The sequence below is a fragment of the Geotrypetes seraphini genome, chromosome 10 (genome assembly GCF_902459505.1).
Source record: "Geotrypetes seraphini chromosome 10, aGeoSer1.1, whole genome shotgun sequence".
NCBI lineage: Eukaryota > Metazoa > Chordata > Amphibia > Gymnophiona > Dermophiidae > Geotrypetes > Geotrypetes seraphini.
The window spans coordinates 81,876-106,855 of record NC_047093.1 but is presented as its reverse complement, the minus strand read 5'-3'; the positions used below and the strand labels follow the sequence as shown (position 1 = coordinate 106,855).

Below are 24,980 nucleotides of genomic sequence, written 5' to 3'. Positions count from 1 at the left end.
AACTCTTTCTGCAATAGCATGGAAAGCTGTTCCTGCAGAGATGGTGCAATAACCAGAACATGCACTGGTATCATAGGATCAATATCGAGGTGTGCTTCAAAGGTGACACCATCTGTACAGATGGAAATAGCCCTGCGACACCGAGAATATCACTTAAATCCACTAGAAGCCTTGGACATTGGAGGAAAAGCTGCTATTGCGAGGTCAAATGGTTCGGGGAGGTAATAATAATAATAATTTATTTCTTGTATACCGCTATACCAGAAGTTTGAAGCGGTTCACAACAAAAAATAACATTCAGTCAATATCTAAAATACAGCATAAACAATCAATATCTAAATACAAAATAAAAACAGTCAATAAAAGGATACAGGTAGAGCAAACTGTAAACTGAAAAAGGTTGGATGATCCCAGCCTGAAGACAGGCTTAAGGGCCCAAAATAAAAACTCAATGAAAAATGATGAAACTGGGTTAACGGGAAGGCACAAAAGTAAAGAACATACGCACAAAAAGTATGTAGAAAAATTGTGTCTAAAACAGATGCAAATAGTAGATGCACTGAGAGAAAAACAGCTTCTCAGCTTCATGGAAACTAAGAACTGATGGTCCCATGAGTGGGCAGAAAGGCACTCGTGTATGTGTGGTGCAGACGGTCTTCAAGTACTTGTACTTGTGGACTGTCCATACCAGGTTTCATGGATGATGTCGTTGCCCATATGTAAGAATATGCTGCCTGCTTGTCCTGGGATAAATCCCATGTTAACTGCTTAATGCAGCTTTGTAAAAAGGCTCCTAAGATATCAATGAAACAAAACACTGCTCATCATCATCACCCCCTTAAGAGAAACCCCTGCTGCAGAAGCTGTCCTACTTCAGCCCTCTCTCCACTGCTCAGAAAAACAATACTCCCAAGCACATACTCAGTAACCCCCCCCCCCTACATTCTCCCACTTATAATCATGAGACGCAGGGTCTAAACAGGCAGAACAACCCTCAGTCATAATCTCTAATGGCCAGCACCATCTTGAATTGTTGTACCAATAGGGCTAGGGGACTGGAAATCATCCCTGCCCCATTAGAAACCAGAGGCACATTATTTTAAGAAGGAATGAATTGAAGAAGAGTTGTAGGACTGTAAAATTTTATTTGGGGGTCACGGATTTCTGGACAGAAAGAGAACATAACATGTCAGGATAGGAAGGGTAGAATATTGCAGACACAGGACAACTTATTTTGTGCTCTGGAAGCTTTTCCTTGGGAGGTAGACACAGCCTCTTAAACATGATGAACAAAATCTCAAGACTAAATAGATTTGGGACTTTTGGGAGTGGGCAATATGAAAAAGACTTTCCTATTAGAACATGTTGGGTACTTCCAAGAGACCCAGACTAGCCACGGTTGAAAACAGAATGCTGGGTTCAATAAATTACTGGCCAGATCCAGCATAGCACCTTTAATAAAAATTTGAAACAAGAACAGAACAAACTGTGCACTAAGACCAAGAGATGCAGGCTTATTACCGGTATGAGAAGCTGCTGTAAGAGGCGAGGGCGGAAGCACCTCTTGCATTCCTCTCAGTCTGCCAGAAGCAGTGGAGGGTAGGCCTGGAGCTGCAGGATTTCTCGTTTGTCTCATTCTCTCATCTCGCTCCCTTCGCTCACGGTCAGTATCTTCAGCTGCTCTGTTTGCACCCTTGAAATTCAGTTACAAAATTCTTACAATTAGTCAGTGGAAAGAGCACTATGCTTAAATATAAGGTATTTTCCAAAGGGTTAAAGCAATTTTGAAAATATTTGAAATGTAGGGGGGGGTTAATTTATTGTGCTGCTGCTTGTTGTTTATGGCTTCTGTCTGCATATTTCTCTGTCATTTTCTTTTAAAGACAAAGAGAGAAAGAATATGAATAAGAAAGACAGTCAAAAGTAAAATATAACAGAAGATAAAAAATAGCAGGATAACATTTAGATTTTTTAAGAATTTGAAATTCTTATTTTACCAAAACAGACAATCTCTCTTTAAATTAGCAGTTCTGAACTGGAGACAGCAGAAAACACTTAACCAGGGCAGGAGGTCACCAGAACTAGAGAGGGGTGCCATAAAATTTCAGTTGCATTTGAAAATTAACAAAATCTTGCAGCAAAGCACAGTTCTCCACAAGTTCAAATAAATTTGTAACAAGTCTTAATATGGCTCTTGTGAACACCCTTACACTGTCCCTAGAAAAGGCTGTGCTACTTGTGGTATAATTGCTACTATGCTTAAGTCAGGACATCAACAGGTAATCAATACCACCAAGTAAGGGAAGATTATGTACCTATCTTGTTAATCTTCTTTCTAGGAGATAGAAACATAAGTCTTGAACCAGTGGGTTTATGCACCTTCACTCACACGGTGTGTATTGACAGCCTCATTTGCATTATTCTGCTCTACCCCCCTTCTCCCTGGGCTGTCCTGTACTCCTCAGTTCATATCAAAGCAGGTTGTCAGAGTTGGAGAATAAACAAGAGGGAGGGTTTCAGGGACTCTCTCCGAGAAACTAGTCTGTTCTGCTTATAACACAACAAAGAACAATAACATTAACAATGATGAACACTTTATAACCCATAATGAGGCGGAACACAGTTCACCTACTTGAGTTCAGCATGCACTAATATTCATTAGGATCTTGCAGATACCTCACCCAAAAAATATGCAAGCACATAAAGAATAATCAATTCACCAAAAAATACCTTCTCCTTGTGTCATAAAACTCTAAAGTATGTCTTAAATGTACTCCTGGTGTATATCATTTACTGTTGTCTTGTTACATTAACCTTAGCAAAAAAGGAGGAAAATTCTTTTTTGACCTCTCACAGAGTTTGAATGCACATTGAAGCATTGTTTGCATAACTGTGAAGTGTTGCTCAAACAGCAGGTTTTTCAGCCTATGCAGTTACTTCCCTATCTATTATGCTTTTTTCAGCTTTGCACTTGTAAGCATACGGGGATCTGAGGCTTTTCCTCCTTTGCTAAGGTTAATATGACAAGACAACAGTAAATGATATACACCAGGAGTACATTTAAGATATACTTTAGGCTCTTGCAGATACCCCCTGCATTCTTGAGATAGGTGAGCTTCTTTTATCTGAACTCTTGCTAGAGGCCATGGAAAAAAGCAAGCTTTCCGGTGCTAAAGACATGTCTGAAACAGAATGGCAGGCTAGGAATCATCTGAAAGAGCAGGTCTCAAGACTGACAATATTCCCTTCTAGTTCAATAGCATCGTCAGTCTTGAACCACTGGGATGTAACAAAGCAGTCCATGAAATCTAGGGTGGGACAGATGAGCCTGCTGACAGCACTGAAGCTCCAAAGGCGGTATCCAATCTTGCTGCTACATCCACCCTGTAAAATGTTGTGAACTATGGAGAAAGGACCAAGTGGCTGCTCTTCAACTCTCTTTTGTGGACACTGCTTTGGACTCTGCCCAGGAAGAGGCTACACTCCAAGAAGTTGGAGGTATCTTACCGCTACCGATATAAGCTGACAAATTGGCCTTTCAAATCCATCTGGAAATGGTCGCTTTCAAAGCCAGCTGTCCCCAGCGGCTAGTGCTCGCTAACACAAAGAGACAATCTGACAGCTGAAACTCATTAGTTACTTCTAGGTAGTGCAGAAACACACAGTGCATATCCAGCAATTTCATGATCCTGTACATCTTCTTGGATTCCGAAAATGTACAAGCAGGAAACCGGACCTCTTGGTTGACATGAAAACTGGACACTACCTAATTTAAAACATTTATGTATTTATTCATTCACTCTTCTATACCATTCTCTCAGGGGGGGCTCAGAATGGTTTACATCAGGGGTGTCCAACCTTTTGGCTTCCCTGGGCCGCATTGGCTGAAAAAAAATTTTCTGGGGCCGCACAAACACTAACATTAGCTGATGAGCCCAAAAAAGATTGAGCAGGTCCCAAATTTGTAATCACTAATATAGATGTACGTATCTAATAATAAACCTTCATTAAAGGGACACTGTGGAGAGGAACCCAAAAAAGCAGTAATACTTATCCTGACTGAGTGATCCTCCACATACACCGCTGACAGTGGGAGTAGCCATAGGCTTCCGCATCCCCATTCTGATGAACAGGGATCGGCGCTCCTGGTTCTACCATTCACTTCTATTAAAGCTACGGTGAGCCTCTTCAGAGCGAGGGTGCTGAATCAGCTGTCAGCAGTGCACGTGGAGGATCGTTTAATCAGGGTAAATATTACTGCTTTTTTGGGCCTCCCACTTTGAGCTTAGGCTCCCTCAAAATGAATATCTCCCCTGCTGTAGCTAGTAGGGATACCCAAGCCTCACCAACTGACAGCCACCTCCTCCCCCTCCAACTTCCCAAGTTCTGCAGCTGGCAGCAATATTGCAGAGCTGCTGCCTTCCCTCCTCCCTGCCTCTCCTTGGCTTTCATGCTTGGATGAAAGCAGGGGCAGCTTGAGGATATTGCACTGGCTGCAAAGCTTGGAGATTTTGAGTTGCCAGACTGGAGGAAGATGTCTTCAGTTGGAATGGGCTTGGGAATCCCCACTAGCCCAAGTATTTATAAATTGCATTCAGGCAGGGAGAAACTTTGGTGCCCATCCACTAATTTTGGGCTTCAATCCCTCCCCCAAATCAGCTGTCTATGACTACACCACTGAATACAAAAATAATTGTGATGCACATATCCCAAAGCTAACATATTCCAGTTAATAAATTCAAAATAAAACAATTTTTTCTACCTTGTTGTCTGGATGTTTTGTTTTTCCATCCTTTTTGTCCCAGTTTCTCTTTCTGATTTTTGTCCATCTTCAACTAATTCTCTTTCCAGCATCTGCTGTCCATTTTTTTTTCCTCTTCTCTCGTTCCATTTTCTTCTTATGCCTGTCTCTAATGTATTGATTTTTCCCTTTCAGCTTTCTTAACTTTTTCTTTTCTGCCTCTGTCCACTCAAATCTTGCCTTCTTTCTCACCCTTCTTCTTTTTAAATGTTCAGCTACCTCTCAATTCTCCATCTTCTCTGTCCCTAGCTCTCCCATTTCCCATTACACTCCTTTCCCAGCTTCCTATTCCCTTCTATCTACTCCCCATTACCACATTTCTACCACTGTACTCACTGCTTTCTCACTCATCTTGTCATCTCCCTTTTGACCTCATCCACATGCTCACCACTTTCAGAATCCCCCCCTCTCTCCACTGGTCAGGCTATAATTCCCTGTCCCTTTCTTTCCATCCCCTAGCATCATCTTATCCCAGCTCTCTTCCCTCCTACCCTTCCATGGTTCCATCTCTCCTCCTCTATCTCCATGGTCCAACATTTTGCTCCCTCTCTTTTCTGTTTTTCTTCTTCCCTCCTCCCTTGATGCTGAACAATGAAATGGAGAAAAAAAAGAGAGATGCTGCATCTCTCTACCTTCCATCCACAGGCCTAACATTTCTCTCTCCCATCCCCATATCCAACTTCTGTCCCTTTCTCTTCCCAACTGCCCCCATCCCATCTCTACCCCTGCCTGCCTGCCTCCCTTCCCCAGATCCACCATTTCTTTCTTTCTCTTCCCAACAGTTCTCCCTTCAAGTATCTCTTTCCCTCATCCTCCACACCACCCAAGGTCCAACCTCTCTCCCTTCAGACTATTGCCCACCATCTCTCTCTCTCTCTCTCTCTCTCTGTCCTCTGTTTCCGGTCCTATAAGCTCTCCCCCCACGCCCAATCTGGCACTTCTTTTAATACCCTCCCCCCAAAAAAAAAGTCCAGGAGGCTTCCTCGCACTAGCATGTTCTCCCCCTTCTCTCTGCACCCATGCATCTCTACCTCACTCCTCTCCCACCACCATGTCCAATAATTCTCTCTCTGTCTCCGTCCCTCCTCTCTCTGCCCAACAGTTCTCCTCTTTCTTTATCTCCCCAAATGCACCATCTCTTTCCCTCTCTCAGACACCCAATTCTCCCTTTCTATTATCTCCCTCTGCATCTCTTTCCCTCATTCTTCCATCTTATGGTTCATGCTCCCCTCTATCTTTCCTTTCTTTCTGTGTCCTAAGTTCATGCCCCTCCCTCCTTCCTTCCATCATTTTTCCTAAGTTTGTGCTCCCTCTCTTTCAAGTCTCACGACCTTCTCCCTCCCTCCCTTCTGTGTCCCGGGTGTTTACCTTCAGGCCGGCTCCCTTCTCAATGCTAGTCATTTTTTTGCCGAAAGCCGCAGGCATTGCCTCCCTCTCAAGTCCCAACACGCCCTTCTCCCTCCCTCCCTTCTGCGCCGTGTTTACCATCTTTACATTACATTAGTGATTTCTATTCCGCCAATACCTTGCGGTTCAAGGCGGATTACATACGAGTTGTCAAGAGGTTACAAGAATAGTAACATAACAAGAATTGTCATAAGAATTACATAAGAGTTGTTGAGACCTTAAGGTGATACTTGTTGGGTAATTAGAAGCATTTTAGATTTGTTCAAGTTTTATTTATATTTGATTAATCGCTTAATTAAAGTTTTTCTAAGCGAGTTACAGTATATAAAAATAACATAGTTAAACATAATATTAAAATAAAAAAACAACATACAGAAAATCCAAAAAAGCAGACAATTTACACAATAAATATAATTAAAAAAAATAATGCTTACATAATAAGTATAACTGGCAAATTGATAAAATAATATAGTGGGAAAAAGAAAGATAAACATAAAGAGGAATAAAGTTAAGGAAGAAAACAAGGGAAAGAAGAAGGGCTGGAAAACAATTTATAAGCTGAAAGCATCCTTAAATAAAAAGCTTTTTAAATTCTTTTTAAAATAGCTTAGATTATTTTCATCTCTTAATTGTAGAGGTAGAGAATTCCAGAGTTGTGGTGCTAAAACTGAAAACATATCTTGTCGACGGATTCCAATAATTTTCAAGGAGGGAATCGTTAGAAGTCTTTGGTTAGTTGACCGAAGAGAACGTGAAGTACTATATGGAATAAGTATTTTATTAATGAATTGAGGTTCGTTAGTATCAAGAGTAGGTGGGGATTGGGTAGGAACTGGTTGTGTTAAATAGGTTTTATGTATTTTTTGAAGAGTAGGGTTTTAGTTTCATTCTTGAAGGTTTTGTAGTCTGTGGTCGAGGACAGCAGATTAGTGATTTGTCTGTCCAGTTTAGCTGCTTTGGTGGCTATTAGGTTGTCATATAATTTTCTTCATTTGACATTTTTGGATGGTGGGTGTGTGAATAGTGAGTGGGTTCTCCTGTGCCTGGTTGAGGTGGATTGAGTTAGTCGGTTGTTCCAGTAGGTTGGGCTTTCTTCATGAATAGCCTTGAATAGTAGGTAGTAGAATTTGAAGTGTACTCTTGCTTGTATTGGGAGCCAGTGTGAGTTATGGTATGCTTCTGTGATGTGGTCATATTTTTTCAATGAGTAGATGAGTCTTAGGGCTGTATTTTGTATTGTTTGTAATTGCTTTATCATGGTCGTTGGGCAGGGAAGATAAAGTATGTTGCAGTAGTCTATTAGTCCAAGGATAAGAGATTGTACCAAAAGTTGGAATTGTTTACTGTCGAAAAATTTTCGGATTTGTCTTAGGTTTCTCATGGTCATGAATGATGCTTTTATTATGTTGTAATGTCAGAGGGAACACTTCCAGGTCAGCCGCAAGAGGCACATAGGATCCGCTGCCTGCGGCTTTGAGCAAACGCTGCAGCAAGATGGAGGAGGGAGCTGGCAAGACGGTAAACACCCGGGGGCGGCAGAAGAAAACACTGTATTGCTCTTGAGCAAGAGCGGGGACGCACATAATACTTCACGGGGCCGCATGCAGCCCGTGGACTGCGGGTTGGACACCCTTGGTTTACATGAATTTATTCAGGTACTCAAGCATTTTTCCCTAACATGATATAGCACACTTACCGTAATAGGTATCCGGGGACAGCAGGCATCACATCTTCTTCATGTTCCATCCCTAAAAATCATTAGTACCCATAGGGCTTCTTCTTTCGTAATGACTGCTCCAACAATATGGAATTTGTTACCATTATATTTAAGGTCTGAACAGAATTTAGATAAATTCAAGGGTGGCCTTAAAGGCTTCTTATTTAAAGATGCATATGACTGTTAATTGATCTAAGGGACTTTCTAAGCTTATTTTCTATACTAAAATTGATTTCTTCCTTTCCTTTAATGGTAAAATCCTACAAAGGACTGTAGCAGAACGTGACTTAGGGGTGATCATCAGTGAGGACATGAAGACTGCCAAGCAAGTGGAGAAAGCTTCATCTATGTCCTCACTGATGATCACCCCTAAGTCACGTTCTGCTACAGTCCTTTGTAGGATTTTACCATTAAAGGTACGTCTTGCATGGATTTTGGCTGCCCAGGTGCATGACTTTACATTTTTCGGTATTGAAACTGAGTTGCCAGGTCCTGGACCAGTGCTCCAGTAGGAGTAGGTCATGCACCATACTGTCAGGCATTGAGTTTCCGTCTGGCCCTGTGCTTTGGTCTGACGTGTTCCTGCCTACTACATTGCATAGTTTGGCATCATCGGCGTATACGTAGGGGTTTCGTCAGCCGGAAGCCCGAAGTCATTATGCCATTGTACAGATCCATGGTGAGACCCCATCTGGAGTACTGTGTACAATTTTGGAGGCCGCATTACCGCAAAGATGTGCTGAGACTTGAGTCGGTCCAGCGTATGGCCACCCGGATGGTCTCGGGGCTCAAGGATCTCCCGTATGAGGAAAGGCTGAAAAAATTGCAGCTATACTCTCTCGAGGAACGCAGAGAGAGGGGGGACATGATTGAGACGTTCAAATATCTCACGGGCCGTATAGAGGTGGAGGAGGATATCTTCTTTTTCAAAGGCCCCACGGCAACAAGAGGGCATCCGTGGAAAATCAGGGGCGGAAAACTACACGGTGACACCAGGAAATACTTCTTCACCGAGAGGGTGGTTGATCACTGGAATAATCTTCCACTGCAGGTGGTCGAGGCCAGGAGCGTGCCTGATTTTAAGTCAAAATGGGATCGCCACGTGGGATCTCTTCACAGAGAAAGGTAGGGGAGGGTTATTGGGGTGGGCAGACTTGGTGGGCCGTGGCCCTTATCTGCCATCTATTTCTATGTTTCTATGTTTCTATCTTAAGAAGGATATGGCGATACTCGAGAGGGTTCAGAAAAGAGCGACGTGATTGTAAAAGGTATGGAAAACCTTTCATATGCTGAAAGATTAGAGAAACTGGGGCTCTTTTCCCTGGAAAAGCGGAGGCTTAGAGTGGACATGATAGAGACTTACAAGATCATGAAGGGCATAGAGAAAATGGAGAGGGACAGATTCTTCAAACTTTTGAAAACTACAAGAATGAGAGGGCATTCGGAAAAATTAAGAGGGGACAGATTCAGAACCAATGCTAGGAAGTTCTTCTTCACCCAAAGGGTGGTGGACACCTGGAATGCGCTTTCAGAGGGTGTGATAGGACAGAGTACAGTATTGGGGTTCAAGAAGGGATTAGATGATTTCCTGAAGGAAAAGGGGATAGAAGGGTATAGATCAGTGGTCTCAAACTCAAACCCTTTGCAGGGCCACATTTTGGATATGTAGGTACTTGGAGGGCCGCAAAAAAATAGTTAATATCTTATTAGAGAAATTACAATTTTGCATGAAGTAAAACTCTTTATAGTTTATAAATCTTTCCTTTTGGCTAAATCTTAATAATAATAATATAATTTATAGCTAAAGAGACATATAATCAAAAACTGTTTTATTTTACTTTTGTGATTATGATAAACTTACCGAGGGCCTCAAAATAGTACCTGGCGGGCTGCATGTGGTGCCCGGGCCGCAAGTTTGAGACCACTGGTATAGATAGAGGATTACTATATAAGTCCTGGACCTGTATGGGCCGCCGCGTGAGCGGACTGCTGGGCATGATGGACCTCTGGTCTGACCCAGCAGAGGCACTGCTTATGTTCTTATGCTTCATGTAAGTAAAGTTATGTTATTAATAGTTTAACTGAACCCCTTTTAAAATTTTTACTGTAAAACACTTAGAAATTTTGATTAGCGTTTCATCATATTTTTAATAAACTTGAAACTTGATATTCTCACATGTGCAGCCTGGTACAGACAGTTTGACAAGTGAACTATCACTAAGTTTGAAAAACTTTGCGACTGCCCGCACCGCGCTTGTGCGAGTGCCTTCCCGCCTGACGTCAGCTCATGCCCTTCAGTTCCATAAGCAAGCTAAGAAGCCAACCTGGGGAGGTGGGTGGGATGTGAGAATATCTGTCTACTGTCTCCGGATAAAACCTGTTACGTTAAGTAACTCTGCTTTATTCTAAGACAAGCAGGCAGCATATTCTCACATATGGGATTCCCTAGCTTACTGCAATGGGATGGAGGGAGAGTTGGTCAAATTAAGAGAATAAATTTTGTAGCACTGCTTGGTCAAAGTGAGCATCACATCTGGAAAAGGATTCCAGACAACAGTGAGAAGTAAACGTATGCACTGAGGACCAAGTACCTGCTTTGCAGATTTTAGCCATTGGAGTGAAGCATAAGAATGCAACTGAAGCTGCTATAGCTCAGACTTTGTGTGCTATAACATGATCCCCGAGTTGCAATCCAGCTTGAGCAAAGCAAAAAGAAATATAAGCTGCAATCCATGTGGAAATGGTTCTCTTGGTGACAGGGTTGCCCAGCTTATTTGGGTCAAAGGAGACAAAAAGTTGAGGAGATTTTCTGTGAGACCGATTTCTTTGTAAATAATAATCTAAGGCTCGTTTGCAGTCTAATGGAATGAAGAGCTGGCTCGCCAGGATGAGAATGAGGTTTTGAGAAGAAAACTGGTAACACTGGATTTGATTCAGATGAAACTCAGATACAACTTTTGGTAGGAATTTAGGATGAGTGCGAAGAACCACCGTATCATAGTTAAAAACTATAAAAGGTGGGTCAGATACCAAGGCTTGAAGCTCACTCATTCGCCGTGCAGAAGTGATTGAGATTAAAAATACCATTTTCCAAGTGAGAAATTTAAGATGAGCTGATGGTTCAAATGGAGGCTTCATCTTGAAAGAACAACATTAAGATCCCAAATTACTGAAGGCGGTTTGATGTTGAAAAGACCTTTCATAAAGCTAGAGATAAGAGGATGTGCAGCCAGAGATTTATTTATCAACTTGAACATGAAAAGCACTGATAGCACTAAGAGTTATCTGATCTCTGATGTTGAGTTGAAGTAGAAGGGAGAACCACGGTTGCCTGGGCCACCGAGGAGCTATTAGGATCATGGTGGCTAACTCTTGTTTGAGTTTGACCAGCGTCTTGAGAATAAGAGGAATTGGAGGAAATGCATAGAGGAACTTGTCTTTCCAATTGAGAAGAAAAGCATCTGCATCTATCCGATGAGGAGAGTATTGCCTGGAACAGAATTGAGGCAGTTTGTGCTTGATGGAGGACACAAATAGGTCTACTGAAGATACTGATACAGCAATGATGTGACAGTAATCTTCTGTGTAAATGGATCGAGAGCCTGAGACCATTGAAACGCCAGAGACCATTGAGCTATCCTGAGATGAAGTCTGGCGAAGGGAGTAACATGGACTATAGAGGCCATGTGACCTAACAGTCTGAGTTGTACGGTGTCGAGTAGGGCTCCTATGAACTGTAGAGTTTGAGAAAGTCGAAATTGAGATTTGGGAAAATTGATCTTGAATCGTAAATGTTGGAGAAACAGAATTGTTGATTGAATTGCCAAGCATACTCCTTGGGAAGAAATGTCTTATGAGCCAATCGTCGAGATATGTGAAAATTTGAAACTCTTGATTTCTTAACGCTGCTGCGACAACCACCAGGTACTTGGTGAAAACCCTTGGAGAAGAGGCTAGGCCAAAGGGTAAAACCTTGTATTGAAAATGATGATGGGCAATTCAAAATCACAGAAATTTTCTGTGAGCTGAATAACTTGGTATGTGAGTATAAGCCTCTTAAGATCTAGAGAGCATAGTCAATCATTTTGCTCTAACAGGGGATACAGAATTCCTAGTAAAAGAAAAGTTTTGAATGTTGTCTCTAGGAACTTATTGAGGTGTCAGAGGTTGAGGATCAGTTGTAGACCTCCCGTGTTCTTCAGAATGAGAAAATACCTTGAATAAAAGCCCTGCTTCTTCTAGGAAGGGGGTATTACCTCTATAGCATTTAATTGAAGCAGAGCTTCTACTTCTCGAAGAAGATACTTCTGCTTAGGATTGGAAGAAGACTCTCTTGGAGGATGATTTGGAGGTATGGTAAGAAAATCAAAAGTAACCTTCCCTGATTACTTTGAGAACTCAGGAATCCATTGTGATCAGGGTCCAACACAGGTAATAAATTTGCAGACGACCTCTGATTGGTTGAGGAAGAGGATGAGATAGAGGAATAGTGGCTATGCTCTCGAGAAGCATGCTAAAAAGACTGAGTAGGCTTTTGAGGAGCTGCTGATTGAGGCTTCTGAGAGTGTTGCTGTTCTGCTTTTTCTGAGGAGGTTGTCTAGAAACAGGTTATTTAGCAGTGTAACGCCTCTGATATGAATAAGAAGCCTTGGTTGACTGCCTTGAAGTGGAAGGCTTTGCCTTTGATTTGACCAAAGAATCCCAACTGGTTTCATGCAGGGTTAACTATTGTGTAGCTGCTTCAATGGAATCCCCAAACAGCTTATCTTCCAAACAGGGAATATTAGCTAACCGATCCCAAAGATTAACATCCATATTAGAGACTCTTAGTCAAGCCAGGCGTCTCATAGCCACAGACATAGCCGATGCTCTAGATGACATTTCAAAAGCATCATAGGCTGACCTTGCTATATATCGTTTAGTATGTTTAGATACTATCTATTGATATTGCGCAAGGTGGTGTGAAGGAATATACTGGTCAAAATCAGGCAATTGACTAATCAAACACTTCCAATAACAGGAAAAATAAAAATTGTAATTAAGTATCCTGCTCGCCAGCATAGTATTTTGGTAAAGTCTACGACCAAATTTGTCCATAGTACGACCCTCACGTCCTGGAAGTGCTGAGGCATAAACTTTGATCATAGAAGATTTTTTAAGGGTTAACTCTACCACTAATGATTGATGTTGAAGCTGTGGTCTGTCAAACCCTAGACAAGAAACAATCCTGTAAAAAGAGTCAAGTTTTTTGGGGCCTACTACAATATTTAAAGGTGTTTCTCAATTTTTAAGAAGAGTCTCCGAGAATGACATGAAGTGGTAACTTAAGGGGTTCTTTAGGAGGTTCATCATAATCTAAGGCCTCCAAGTGTTCCGCACTATGAGCAGTGTCAGCTTCCAGTTTAACAGGCAGAGCTTTACCTAAATGCCTGATGTATCTGGTGAAAAAAAGTCTCTCCAGAGATTTTCTCCTAGGAGGTGAGTTCTGTGGTGACTTTTGTGAGGAAAGACTGCAAGACTCAGGAGCAGACAAAGTACGCGAATAGTCTGAGATAGAGCGCAAATCAGTCTTGGAGATGGAGTACATTGAGAGCGATGCACATGAGAAAGCTTTCAACATCTCTGGTACCAATCCCCTGAAGAAGAGGACGAGGATCGATACGTGTACCTTTTTCGTTTCAGTGCTTGAGATTGACGAAATGAATGCCTCGAAGAGGATCAATGATTCTTCGAAGTAGAAGACTGATGCTTCGAGGAAGAATATCAATGAGAAGATCTGGAACATCAATACAAAGAGCGATGACTGGAAGGTGAACGTCGTCGAGAAGAGAAGCGACGATGCCTCACAGGAGATGATCGATGCTCCACTATACAGATGACACTGGTACATTTAGACCTCGTAATGCTAAGCTCAAGCTGGGTCAGTACTGAGGGAGTAGATTGTATCATAGGCAGCAGCTGAAACACACTACCAAACTCCCTCTGGAGTAACTCATTGAGTTGCTCCCGAAATGAAAGCACTGGTTGAAGGTTGAACAGCTGGAACCAATGGCCTCATCTAAGGCAAGGCAAATGATGGGATGTATCAATAGAAGCTTCATCAGCCGCAAACCTGAAGTCATAATGCCACTCTACAGAACCATGGTGAGACCTCATCTGGAATACTGTGTGCAATTCTGGAGGCCACATTACCAGAAAGATGTGCTTCGAGCTGAGTCGGTCCAGCGGATGGCCACTAGGATGGTCGACGGACTCAAGGGTTTCTCATACGAAGAAAGACTGGGCAAACTGCAGCTCTATACCCTGGAGGAGCGCAGAGAAAGGGGTGACATGATTGAGACATTTAAGTACGTCACAGGTCGTGTCAAGGTGGAAAACGATATATTCTTTCCCAAGGGACCCTCGGTCACAAGGGGGCACCCGCTCAAACTCAGAGGGGGGAAATTTAGTGGTGACACCAGGAAGTATTTCTTCACGGAAAGGGTGGTAGATCACTGGAACAAACTTCCGGTGCAGGTGATCAAGGCCACCAGCGTGCTCGATTTTAAGAATAAATGGGACATCCATGTGGGATCCCTACGAGGGTCAAGTTAAGGAACTAGGTCACTAGCACTCAGACTCAATGGGGTGGGTCAATAGAGTGGGCAGGCTTGATGGGCTGTGGCCCTTTTCTGCCGTCATCTTTCTATGTTTCTATGTTTCTAATGGTGCAGCAGGTTGCCTTGGTGTGGGTGACCTTGGCAAAAAGCACACCTTGAAGGTGAGACAACCTATGAAGCTGGGGAGCGGTGGTGTCGTCGTTTGATCTGTATCGACTGAGTTGATGCTGTAGAAACCTATGACGCTTGTTGGGAAGTGGATGGTCTCTTAGCTGGCTTCTCCAATGCTGGAATGTCCTGTGATGCCGATGTCAATGCTTTCGACATTAAAGGCTGCGAAGACCTGGCAACGTCCATGCTCGCACACTAGAACTGTTCCTGACAGAAAAAAAGGGGGTGAAAGAATTATTTAACGAATAAATCAAGAAGGTGTTACAGAAGAAAGCTGCCAACCTTTGAAAAGGCCAGTAACTACCGTTGAAGAAGCCATTGCCACGGACAGAAGTTGTCTTTGACGGAAAAATTCTCTCTTTTATTTTTAAAAGAAAACCTGTCAAAAAACCAAACCAAAGTAGTAAATATGAATATAGAAAATAAACGTGAAGCAAGAAGGCAATAAAACCTGAACGGAGCTCAGAGAAAAGATAACTTCTTCGCTCTGCGGAAAATGAAGAACTGAAGGGCACGAGCTAACATTGGGCAGGAAGGCACTTGCACATGTGTGGTGCGGGCAGTCGCAAAGTTTTTCAAACTTAAAGTGACAGTTCATTGTCAAATTGTCCTTATCGGGCTCCGTGGATGATGTCACCCATGTGTGAGAATGAGCTGCCAGCTTGTTCTAGGATAATACCATCAATGGCACTTTTTCAATTGGAAGACCAAATCTGTGGAATGCTCTCCCAAGCACACAGCGGGACTACTTAACCTTTCATCAGTTTACAAAAAATTTGAAAATGTTATTTGTTTAGGCAGGCTTTCTTAATTTAAGAGGAAATCTGCTTTGACAATGTCTATTCCCGCTACATGTGCCACTGAGATCACCAACAGATGGTTCTCCGCCCAATGAAACAGCATTTGGATCTCCAAGTGCAGAGGAGCACTCTTGGTGCTTACCACTCCACAAAAAGGGATGCAGGATGGAGGCTGTGAATTACAGACCGGTGAGTCTCCATCGATAGTGAGCAAACTTATGGAAACACTAATCAAACACAAATTAGATACAATCCTGAATGATGAGAATCTACAAGATCCCCTTCAACATGGATTTACAAAGAGAAGGTCCTGCCAATCCAATCTAATCAGCTTCTTTGACTGGGTAACAATAAAGCTGGATATGGGGGGAGTCCCTGGACGTCGTGTACTTGGACTTCAGTAAAGCTTTTGATAGCGTCCCACACCGCAGGTTATGGAGCAAGATGATTTCGATGGAATTAGGTGAAACATTTACTGCATGGGTTAAAGACTGGCTTAGAGGTAGACTTCAAAGGGTGGTGGTGAACAGTACCCTCTCCGAAACGTCGGAGGTGATCAGTGGAGTACCACAGGGCTCGGTCTTGGACACGATCCTATTTAACATCTTCGTAAGGGACCTGGCTCAGGGGCTTCGAGGTAAAATTACATTATTTGCCAATGACGCCAAACTATGCAATATAGTAGGCAAAAGCAGTCCCCAACAGTATGACGCAGGACCTACTCTTACTGGAACATTGGTCCACGACTTGGCAATGCCAAAAAGTGTAAGGTCACCTTGGCAGCAGAAATCCATGTAGAACTTACACCCTAAATGGCGAGACCTTAGCCAGGACTGCAGCAGAACGAGACTTAGGAGTGATCATTAGTGAAGACATGAAGACTGCCAATCAAGTGGAGAAAGCTTCATCCAAGGCTAGACAAATGATGGGTTGTATCTGAAGAAGTTTCGTCAGCCGAAAGCCCAAAGTTATAATGCCGCTGTACAGATCCATGGTGAGACCTCATCTGGAATATTGTGTACAATTCTGGAGGCCACATTATCAAAAAGATGTGCTGAGAGTTGAGTCAGTTCAGCGAATGGCCACCAGGATGGTTTCAGGACTCAAGGATCTCCCGTATGAGGAACGGCTGGGTAAGTTGCAGCTTTACTCACTCGAGGAACGCAAAGAGAGCGGAGACATGATTGAGATGTTCAAATATGTCACGGGCTGTATTGAGGTAGAAGAAGATATCTTTTTTCTTAAAGGACCCACGGCAACAAGAGGGCATCCGTTGAAAATCAGGGGTGGGAAATTTCATAGCGACACCAGGAAGTATTTCTTCACCGAAAGGGTGGTTGATCATTGGAATGATCTTCCACTGCAGGTAATTGAGGCCAGCAGTGTGCCAGATTTAAAACAAAAAAAAAATGGGATCAGCATGTGGGATCTCTTCATGGAAGAAATTAGGGGGGTGGGTCATTAGAGTGGGCAGACTTGATGAGCCGTGGCCCTTTTCTGCCGTCATTTTCTTTGTTTCTTTGTTACCTGCCAATTGACATAATGTATTGCTGTTGCATCGTCCGAGAATACTTGTATTGCTTTACCCTGTAATAAGTTCCCTAGTGCCTGCAGTGCTAGAAGATTTACTCTCAGTTCCAATGTTGATTGTCCACTTCTGTGCAGGGGACCAACGTCCCTATACTGGTCATCCCTCACAATGCACTCCATAGTAGAGAATGACATGGGGGAAAAAAATCTGTCCCCATCACTGCCCCGTCCCCGGACCATCGTCCCCTTCACCGCCCTGTTCCTATCCCTGCCGTCCCCGCAGCATCCATCCTTCCCTCTCACCACCTCACTGCCCTTCGGCACCCCTCGCGCAGTCAGTGCATCTCCCTCCCTCCCCCTTACCTTCGCGGCACGTTTTAAGGTTTGAGTAGCTTGTTGAAAGCCGCCAGAGTGTTCGTGCAGTTGCGTGTTTGTGTGGGTGGAAGTTGCGTCAGAGAAGCTTCTGCCCACACATGCATGCGACTGCACGTACGCTCCGGCGGCTTTCAACAAATCTCAAACCTTAAAATGCGCCGCGAAGATAAGGGGGGGGAGGGAGGTAGATAGATTCGGGTAGGTAGGAAGGAGGGAGGGGGCTGCGTGCGTTCCCTCCCTTAACTGCAGGGACAAGGCCATTCACCACTCCATGGGGCGGTGGATGGCCTTGTCCCCGTACCTGCAGTGAGCACCTTTCCCCCCCTCCACTGTTATGGCAGGTTACCCGCGGCTACTCGCTGGTAACATCCACCGTGTCATTCTCTATTCCAAAGCTGACGAGGCTGACATCTATTGTCTGGAAATTCAAAGTGGCATTCCTTGGGTCAAAGTGTGGTTGCAGCCACCAGTTCAGGCTGTGATGCACCAGGGCTATCCAAGGAAGTGGCATCTGCAACACATCTGTTTGTGTGAACCATCAAGATAAGAGCGCCTCCTGTAGGGGACACAGAAGTGCCATGGCCCAAGGTCCACATCTACTGCTGCTACCATTGAGCTCAGTACCTGCAAGTACAGCTAAGCTGTTGGCACTGGCTTGTCCCGCAGCTCCCTGATCTGCTGCATGAACTTCGGTCTGTATTGAAACATATGCCCAAGTACTCCAGGGACTGTGACGGTTCCAGGTGGCTCTTCCAGAAATTTATGACACATCCTAGGGTCTGGAGGAGCTGGACCATACACCTCAATGCTCTTCTGCCCTTGGCTGTGGATGGGGCTTGAATCAGCCAATCATCCAGTTATGGATGTACAGAACCATGCAAAAGTTTTGAATCACTTCCGAGTAATACATTATTCCATCTTTCTTGCTGGATTACAGCAATATTTCTGACGCTTACTGCTTCATATTATATACTGATGTGTTCAGAATTGTATGTTCTATCACCCTGCCCATTTTAAATTGATTTAGGACTTCAGATTTAAGACTTGTAATGCATAAACTGCAGAATGTCGAAAAATGTTGATATTTTGTAAATGGATTACATTAGCTATTTCAATATGTACTAAGTTTATTTGTATTTTAACTGTTACTCCCTTCAAGAGGAGGTAGCCGTGAAAAGGGCTGGTTGTTTTCTGCTATTCTAATAACATATGGGCCAGTTTTTGTTCTTGATAACAAACTTAAAGCGTTGAGGCATGGAGTGAACTAATTTTCGAAGTTCATCTGGCTGTGCAACATGGTGCCAAGCATAAATCAGTGTTTCAATTAATTTGACCTTTGTTTCTGGGTGTTTTCTGAACACCTTGACAGCAAGATTATTCCACAAATTCTCAATTGGATTGAGATCTGGCATTCCAGTCACTGAGTATGGCTCGATGTCATCCACTTTGTCACCATCTTTGTCTGATGACAGGGTGCATTGTTATCCTGGAAGTGGAAGTCACCCTGGAAAAGACTCCTTGCAGGCGGAACCATTACGTTTCCAAAGTGGAGAGATACTTGGCACTGTTCATCATGCCATCAATCACCTGAAAGCGTCCAATGCCATTGGCTGACATACAGCCCCAGACCATGATTTTTGTCAGATGCTTTACAGTCAAGCCCAGGCACTGTGGTTTGAAAGCCTCATTCTTACAAACGTGTTGCACTGGCCTCCTAACACACAGAAAGTACTCTCATCACTGAAGAGAACATTTTCCCACACCTCTGGAGTCCACATATGGTACTTTCTGGCCCACTCAACTCGTCGCTTTCTTTGCATTGCCGTTACCAATGACTTTTTTCTTGCTCTACAGCCACATAGGCCAAACTCCAGGCACCACCGACGTACTGCTGAGGGAGATATGTTCACTGAACACATTTCCTGCTACTTGGCTGACAATTCTGGTGATGTGAGTTTGCGATCTGCCACTGAGATCCGGCGAACAACCCTGTCCTCTTGCACAGTGGATTTGCATGGTCTTCCACTTCGAGCCCTGTCAGTCACATTTACTGTCTCTTTTTTCTTACTGAGCAAGTGTATGACTGTACTTTGATTGCACTTCACCCTGGCTGCAATTTGCTGGCTTGAATAACCTTATTCATTAAGTACAACCACCGTCACACGCTCTTCTTTTGAAAAATTTCTAACTTTTCCCATGTTGCGATTATGCTGTCACTGGAGTAGCAGACTTATGAAAACTGATTTTCCTGCATTGTCATATATGCGTGATTGCTGCACTGTGATTGGTTCTTCAAAACAAACGCCATTGGTTGAAAATGGAGTGATCTGATTGGACTGTTTCGATCCGGTTTTGATGCGAAATATCGACATTTTCGACATTACGCAATTTATGCTTTACAAGGCTTAAATCGGAAGTACTAAAACAATTTAAAATGCGCAGGTTGATAGAGCATAAAATTCTGAACACGTCAGTATATAATATGCAGCAGTAGGCATCAGAAATATTGCTGTGATCCAGCAAGAAAGACAGAAAATGTATTACTCAGAGGTGATGCAAAACTTTTGCACGGCTCTGTACTTGTATACCCTCCTTGTGGAAGCAAACTGCCGCTGACCTTTACCTTGATGAAGGTTTGTGGTGTTGTAGCAAGCCCTAATGGCAGGGCAGAGAATTGGAAATGTTGTTCCATAACATGGAACCTCAAATATTTCCTGTGGTCCGGGAAGATGGGGATGCATAGGGGCCAGAAACTCCCCCGGTGCCACTAAGGCAACAACTAAACTGTTTCTACATGGAAGTATGGGACCTTGAGGGCGGCATTCACCAACCTGAAGTCCAGAATCAGCCTCCAATCTTCAGAGTCTCTTTTTGGCACAATGACATATATGGAATATCTGCCCAATCCCGATTCTTCGAACAGTATAGTCTCTGCATGGTGGTTTGGACCTCGACTACTTTTTCCAGTCTTCCTGCTGGGGAGTCAACAAATAGTTCTGTGAGGGAACTGAAGAATTTGAGCTTGTATCCCTCCTGAAAAATGTCCAGAACCCAGTGGTCTGTGGTGATTTTCACCCATTCCTCCCAATAAATAAGCTGTTAACCTCCTTCCTTTTCTGGGGGTTAAGGCTGCCATCTTGGCATAACTGCTTTTTGGGGCCCCCTGTGACCCAGGCTCTGGCAGACTGGAAATGTTTCGTGAACTGTGGCGTTTCCTTGCGCCAGCAATACATCATTTGTGGAATGTATGGAGGGTCATGTTTGATTGCCTATGATGCAGGAAGTATTACACCCCTGACACAGCAGAGCAAAATGGAGATTTCCCAGTCAGATTGACTGGCTACGGAGTCCGGGCAGTGGTGCACGATTACTGTGCACATTGGAAACAGCTGGGACTTCACTGGCAGCTAAGTCTTTTTTGCTTTTTCTGCTCATGTTACAATATTGATGACTGTTCTATTCAAGTGCAGATTTTTCCACACAATGGACTTGTGAATTTTTGGCGTGCTTTTTGTAAGGTGGTTTTTTGGGGGGCTGCCAGTGACCTTATTTTTTTCCACCATTGCTGATTTAACACACATGTGCAAGTGGTTTCATTTGGTCTGCTTGCGTGACACAGAAGTGGAGGGTTTTTTTGCCATGTGAAGCTAAACTGAGGCTTTTTCTCCACTTTTTTTCTGTCTCTTTCTCTCTCTGATTGTGAGTGAGTGATGTGTGTGTAGGGTGGTGAGGCCTTGCAGTGTCCCACAGATACCCGGGTGTTTCATTTAGGGCATACATTGAGGTAGTTTTTTATGTCCCTTTCTTTAGGTGGTCTGATGTTTAGCTCCCCTCAAATCTCTGCCTTGGGCTTTGGAAGGATCTCTGGGCTGAAAAACCTGGTGAGTACGGATGAAAGCGCCTAGAGCCACAAAAATGACTTCAAACAGACCCCCTAGGGGTATTTGGTCTGCTATATGGTAGAGACATGAGCTTGCAATCCCTTACACTAGTCATCAGATCGTCCAGCCCTTTTACTAAAGAGCAATTGACCCTTGAAAGACAATTTGCTCAGTCACTTTAGAGTCAGAATCTCCTGCCCATTGTCTAATCCACAGCATTTTATGGGCAGAGACAGTTTATGCAGAGACCTTGCTGAGTACTCTGAAGAGATCATACAGTGCATCTGCCACATAATCCACTCTTTCCATCAAAAAATGAGTGTCTACATCATTTTTTCCTGCTGGGGTTTGACATAACTTCTAGTGGAATGCCTATGAGATGTAGGAATGCCGCTGCTACTGCCTTTAATCTCAATCCAGCCTGTGATCTTGCAGATCATTTAACATGACTCCCCCTTCACTGGGGAGGGAGGTATACTTGGTAACTTGCACCAAACCAGTGAATCCATCTTAGGTGAGATGAAAAGATGTTGGAATTCAGTGTTCGTGGGATACAACTTTGTCATGGCCTTTGCTTGCTTCAGGGAACCCTCAGGAGCATTCCAATGTTTCATTAGCATCCTAGTGTGAAGGAAAGCACCTAGTCTGAGCTTTTGTGCTGCTCATAAGCAACACTGAGCCATAGGACTGAGGCAGCCCTATTTTTAATTCTGAGAGACTCAATGATTACCTCTAATAGTGCTGAGGGCTTTAAAAGCCTGTACACTATAAGGTACTCTCCCAGATCCAGGGCCACTGTCTGGTTGGTCTCCAGTATCTCCAAGCATGAGGCCAAATTGCCAGTTAATGAGAACCCTGACTATGAGAGAAACAACATAAAAAATGAACTCTTTTCCTCCCAGTCTTCAAACTGGACCCTCGTCACTCCAGCATGTCTTTACTACGGGGCCTAGGTGCTCTGAGTGGGTGAAAACCCCAGCACTAAAGCTGCCCAGAGGGGTTAATGCAGCCACTGCAATTGAAGTATGTTTTGTACATCATGCTGATAAATTCCAGAGCAAACCCCTGACCAGAATTCCCCAAGGGCCCCTGTGGGTGCTCCTGTGTTTTCCCGGTAATAGCGTGGCTTTTCTTCACTGGGGCCACACAGTTGGCATTTCCCAAGTCCGATCAGGATTTCTGACTTGGAAATTGGACTGACTGGGAATCCAAACCACCATAGAAACTAACCGGGGGGGGGGGGGGGGAGGAGGGGGGGCTATGCCCATGGCCCCCCCCATACTGCACTGCACATGGAACATGGACAGTCCCTTGACAGCCATCCACTGCAAATCTGGCATGAATCCAGAGTATTCTGGCCTGAGTCCATCTAACCTGATAGAGGCTTTTATTAAAAAATTGGGAAATCCAAATAGCTGCTGCGGCAGTGATTCTGGCGTTAAAAACATCCTGTGGGAGCTACATTGGGGGTTAAAACACAGCAATTTTAGGATTTTAGGAATGGATACCCCTGACTCTTGCCTCAGAACTCCCCCTGAAAAGCACTTTTGGAGAAACTCCCCCCCCCACCTCACCAATTTTGTTCTGTGGGCTGTCAGCCCTGTACTCATTGTGCCATGCTTGTGCTGGATGCTGCCAACTGAAGAGGAGAACCCCCTGCCTCAGGCAAGCCTGAAAACCGGACTGCTTGCTTCTTCCAACTGCCTTTCAGTCCCTCCAGCAGGACCAAGACCTCAGACCCTTGCCATGTGTGCTGGGGAAAGAAACGCAGTCAGCCCTGATCCTGGAGATCCACCACAGAGTTGTTTAGCTTCTGCTCAAGCCCACTGTAGACAGAACCTGGTGCGAGCCTTGTTCCCAAGGAGATCGGTCCCTGAGCTTCCAAACTGTTAGTACAGGCTGGCCAAGTGGGCGTCTTGCAATGCATTGACTACAGACTTATGACCTGAAAGTCAAGACCAGGAGCCTCTACAGCACTAAAAAGCCTCTTGATCGGATAATAAAAACCCGAAAAAGAAAGAAAATCACGAGCAGAACAGTCAAGCTCCTACCACCTCACGTGTAAAGAAAATAACTGAGGAGTACAGTACAGCACAGCTGAGGGAGAAGGGAGGCGGGGTGGACAAATGCAAATGAGGCTCTCTACTTACACTCCGTAGGTGAAGGTGCATAAACTCACTGGTTCAAGACTGATGATCTTATTAAACTAGAAATTTATTTATAAATCACGATCAACTAGACTAAAATAAATGAAAATTAGAACATCTTTATCTTGAACATCCATTACCTTCCCTTGTTGAGTGAGAAATGTCTCTAAGTTCTTTGCAGTTTTCAGGCAGTAGCTAGGAAAAGATATTTTCACCCCAAGGCAAATGAGTGTTGCTTAATTTTTTAAGCAAGTAATACAATCTACTATAGGCTACTTACAAATTTAAGCATATTCCAGTCAAACACATAGTCATAGGAGAAGCCCTGTCTGTGGAAAAGGTTTCGGAATAGCTGTCTTAGATAAGAATAGTCTGGTTTGTCATCAAAACGTAAAGAACGACAGAAATTCAGATATGTAGCAAACTCCGCTGCAAAAACAGAAAAAAGTGATTTCAATAAGTAGCACATAATTCTCAGTAACTTTTTTTTTTCTTCCAAAAATATACTGTATTATTTCTAATAAACTCCCACCTCCAAAAATCAGCCCTCCTACTTTCTTCAGGGCCCAAAACCCCCAGAGTATTTGCATTGGCTTTTATCAAACCATGGTAGAGATTTTTATCACAGGCCAGCGAGGTAAATGCTCCGATGCTCATAGAAATTGAATGAGCATCAAAGCATTTACCTTGCTGGCCCGCAGTAAGAGGCTCTACTGCGATTTGATAAAAGGAGCTCTTAAGTCTTCAAACCAAATCAAGAGTCCCTCAATAATGCCCCCCCAGCATTGCTCTCCTCCACCCTCCAAGACAACCAAATCTCTTTTTTTTAATATTGTCTTGAGGATATAGTGTTGGATTGGTGCAACCCCCTGTGCATATGTGCATGCTCCTAGCCTTCGCACTGGCCCAGCACATACCTCAAGAAGAGAAATCTAGTTGTCGCTGAGGGAAGGGGGTAGAGGAGAGTAATGCCAGTTACTACAAGGTACAGGGTAGAGGAAAGAAATGATGGTCATAATGGGGAAGAGGGTTGGGGGACAGAAATGACCATCATCATGGGGGTAAGAAGGAAAGGAGGAAGACAATAGAACAGAGAAGACATACAAAGACAAAGCTGGAAAATAATTTAAGAGATGACCGACTTGGAAGAGACACTGGGACTAGCCGAATCAGAAAAATAAAAATCCCCAGATAATAAAGGTAGACAAGAAAAATATCTTTAATACTTTTTAAGGATTGTGATGCATCTGCTTTGGGAGATATATATCCTTTCTATTTTTGGTGTTTTGAGGAATATACAATTTAAAGTTATAACAAAAATATTAAATGCAAAAAAAGAAAATCCACGATCTCTTTAGTAAAAATAAACCCAATCAAGGGACACATTCAGTCGTAATGGCTGTACTGTCTGTAACCTAAAGATCCATTGTTGTTCCCGCCTCAGGGGTATAAACTTCCGGTTCCCTCCACGCTGCTCTGCAACAATGTGATCTATGATGAAACATCTCAACTCCTGAAAACCATGAAAAAATTGTAGACCGTGCTGGACCAT

General features: G+C 43.5%; 1 protein-coding gene across 9 annotated transcripts in view; it reads right to left on the bottom strand.

Moving 5' to 3' along the window:
• Positions 1-24,980, bottom strand: part of CSNK1D (casein kinase 1 delta) — a 126,980-nt gene that overhangs the window by 34,975 nt on the left and 67,025 nt on the right. For all 9 annotated transcript variants that reach the window (XR_004540873.1, XM_033960918.1, XM_033960916.1 and 6 more), the window contains 2 exons: positions 23,709-23,857; positions 1,522-1,693 (listed from right to left, as the gene is read on the bottom strand). Coding sequence is in view for 8 of the 9 variants with exons in the window: in XM_033960918.1 (XP_033816809.1) it covers positions 1,522-1,693; positions 23,709-23,857 (321 nt within the window). In the remaining variant the exon portion in view is untranslated. The remainder of the gene's footprint in view (positions 1-1,521; positions 1,694-23,708; positions 23,858-24,980) is intronic.